Here is a 1,159-nt window from a genome sequence, read left to right on the forward strand (position 1 = left end):
GACAGGGCTCCAGAGTGCTTCAGAGAGCTGATGGCCTTTGAATTAACAGTGGTTTAATGGAAAAGACTAATGGGGACTTCACAAGAAGAGAAATCTAAAAGTTGAGAAGTTTTATTCTGCAGGGGTTGCTGCACTGAAAGACTTGGGTGATCTGAGGGTGACTGACTCCATAAATCACCAGGAAGGGTCTCGGTGCTTGGAAGCTGAGATGGCTCAAGAAAAGCACCAAAATCTGTGAGTATGGGGGACAAACCATCCCAAAGTGCTCACTCCAACCCAGTGTCTCCAACTTCAGCTCTGGACAATAGTGAAAGCCATGGCTTGATTTTTATATTTTATTTTTTTTTAAAAAAGCTGTCCATCACCTCCCTGGGATGCAGCCAGAAGGTTGTGAGCAAACAAACATCCCACCTTAACAAACAGAAGCAACGTCCCTCTGCTTTAACACAGTGCTTTGATTTTTCCTTTAGGAAATACCAATGCCAGTAAATATCCCACTGTGCCAGCCCCGGGCTGAAGATGGGTGCACGGGGCTCCCTCTCCTACCTGGGCCAGCTGCAGGACCCCCCGCAGCACCCGCCGCACGTCCCCCAGCTCAGCACACCCCAACGTCTGCTTGTCCTTCAGCTTGCCCAGGTAGTCCAGGCTCTGCTGCCCACAGTCCCGGCACGTCTCCGTCAGCCCTGGGGAGAGGATGGGTCAGTGCCAGGTCCCTCACTGGGCAAGGGGTCCTTCCATCCCCGCCCTGCCACCCTGCTCTTCCTCCTCCCCTTGGCTATGGAGATGATGCTCAGCACCAGTGGCATCCAGCAAATTTCTTGCAGAAGAGCACAAATCAGTTCCCAGGAGCAAAGGGATGTTCCTGACCCAGGAAGGGGCACCGGAGGGGAGGGAATGTCGGGAAGGGGAGCACAGGGAGCTGAGGGAAACGTGCTGCCCCTGGGGAAGATCTGCCCCATATCCAGCCCCCAGCAGAGGCAGCTTTGGCACAGCCACCCCCAAAAACAGGCACCACCCCCAAACCCCCCCCAGCACCAGCTGCACCCACACAGACAGCACTCACGGTCAGCGTGGTCGGTGGGAGCCAGGTGGGACGTGGCGCTGCCGTTCACGATGGTGTCGGCCGTCAGGTGCGCGAAGAGGGGCAGAGCCCCCCCCC

The 1,159-nt window shown here is 56.2% G+C and overlaps 1 protein-coding gene across 1 annotated transcript in view; it reads right to left on the minus strand.

Moving 5' to 3' along the window:
- Nucleotides 1-1,159, minus strand: part of HIP1R (huntingtin interacting protein 1 related) — a gene marked incomplete at its 5' end in the record, with an annotated part of 13,352 nt that overhangs the window by 4,412 nt on the left and 7,781 nt on the right. The window contains 2 exon segments of the mRNA XM_010176046.1: nt 547-683; nt 1,064-1,152. Coding sequence (XP_010174348.1) covers nt 547-683; nt 1,064-1,152 — 226 coding nt within the window.

Source organism: Antrostomus carolinensis, unplaced genomic scaffold (genome assembly GCF_000700745.2).
Source record: "Antrostomus carolinensis isolate BGI_N321 unplaced genomic scaffold, ASM70074v2 scaffold40059, whole genome shotgun sequence".
Taxonomy (NCBI): domain Eukaryota; kingdom Metazoa; phylum Chordata; class Aves; order Caprimulgiformes; family Caprimulgidae; genus Antrostomus; species Antrostomus carolinensis.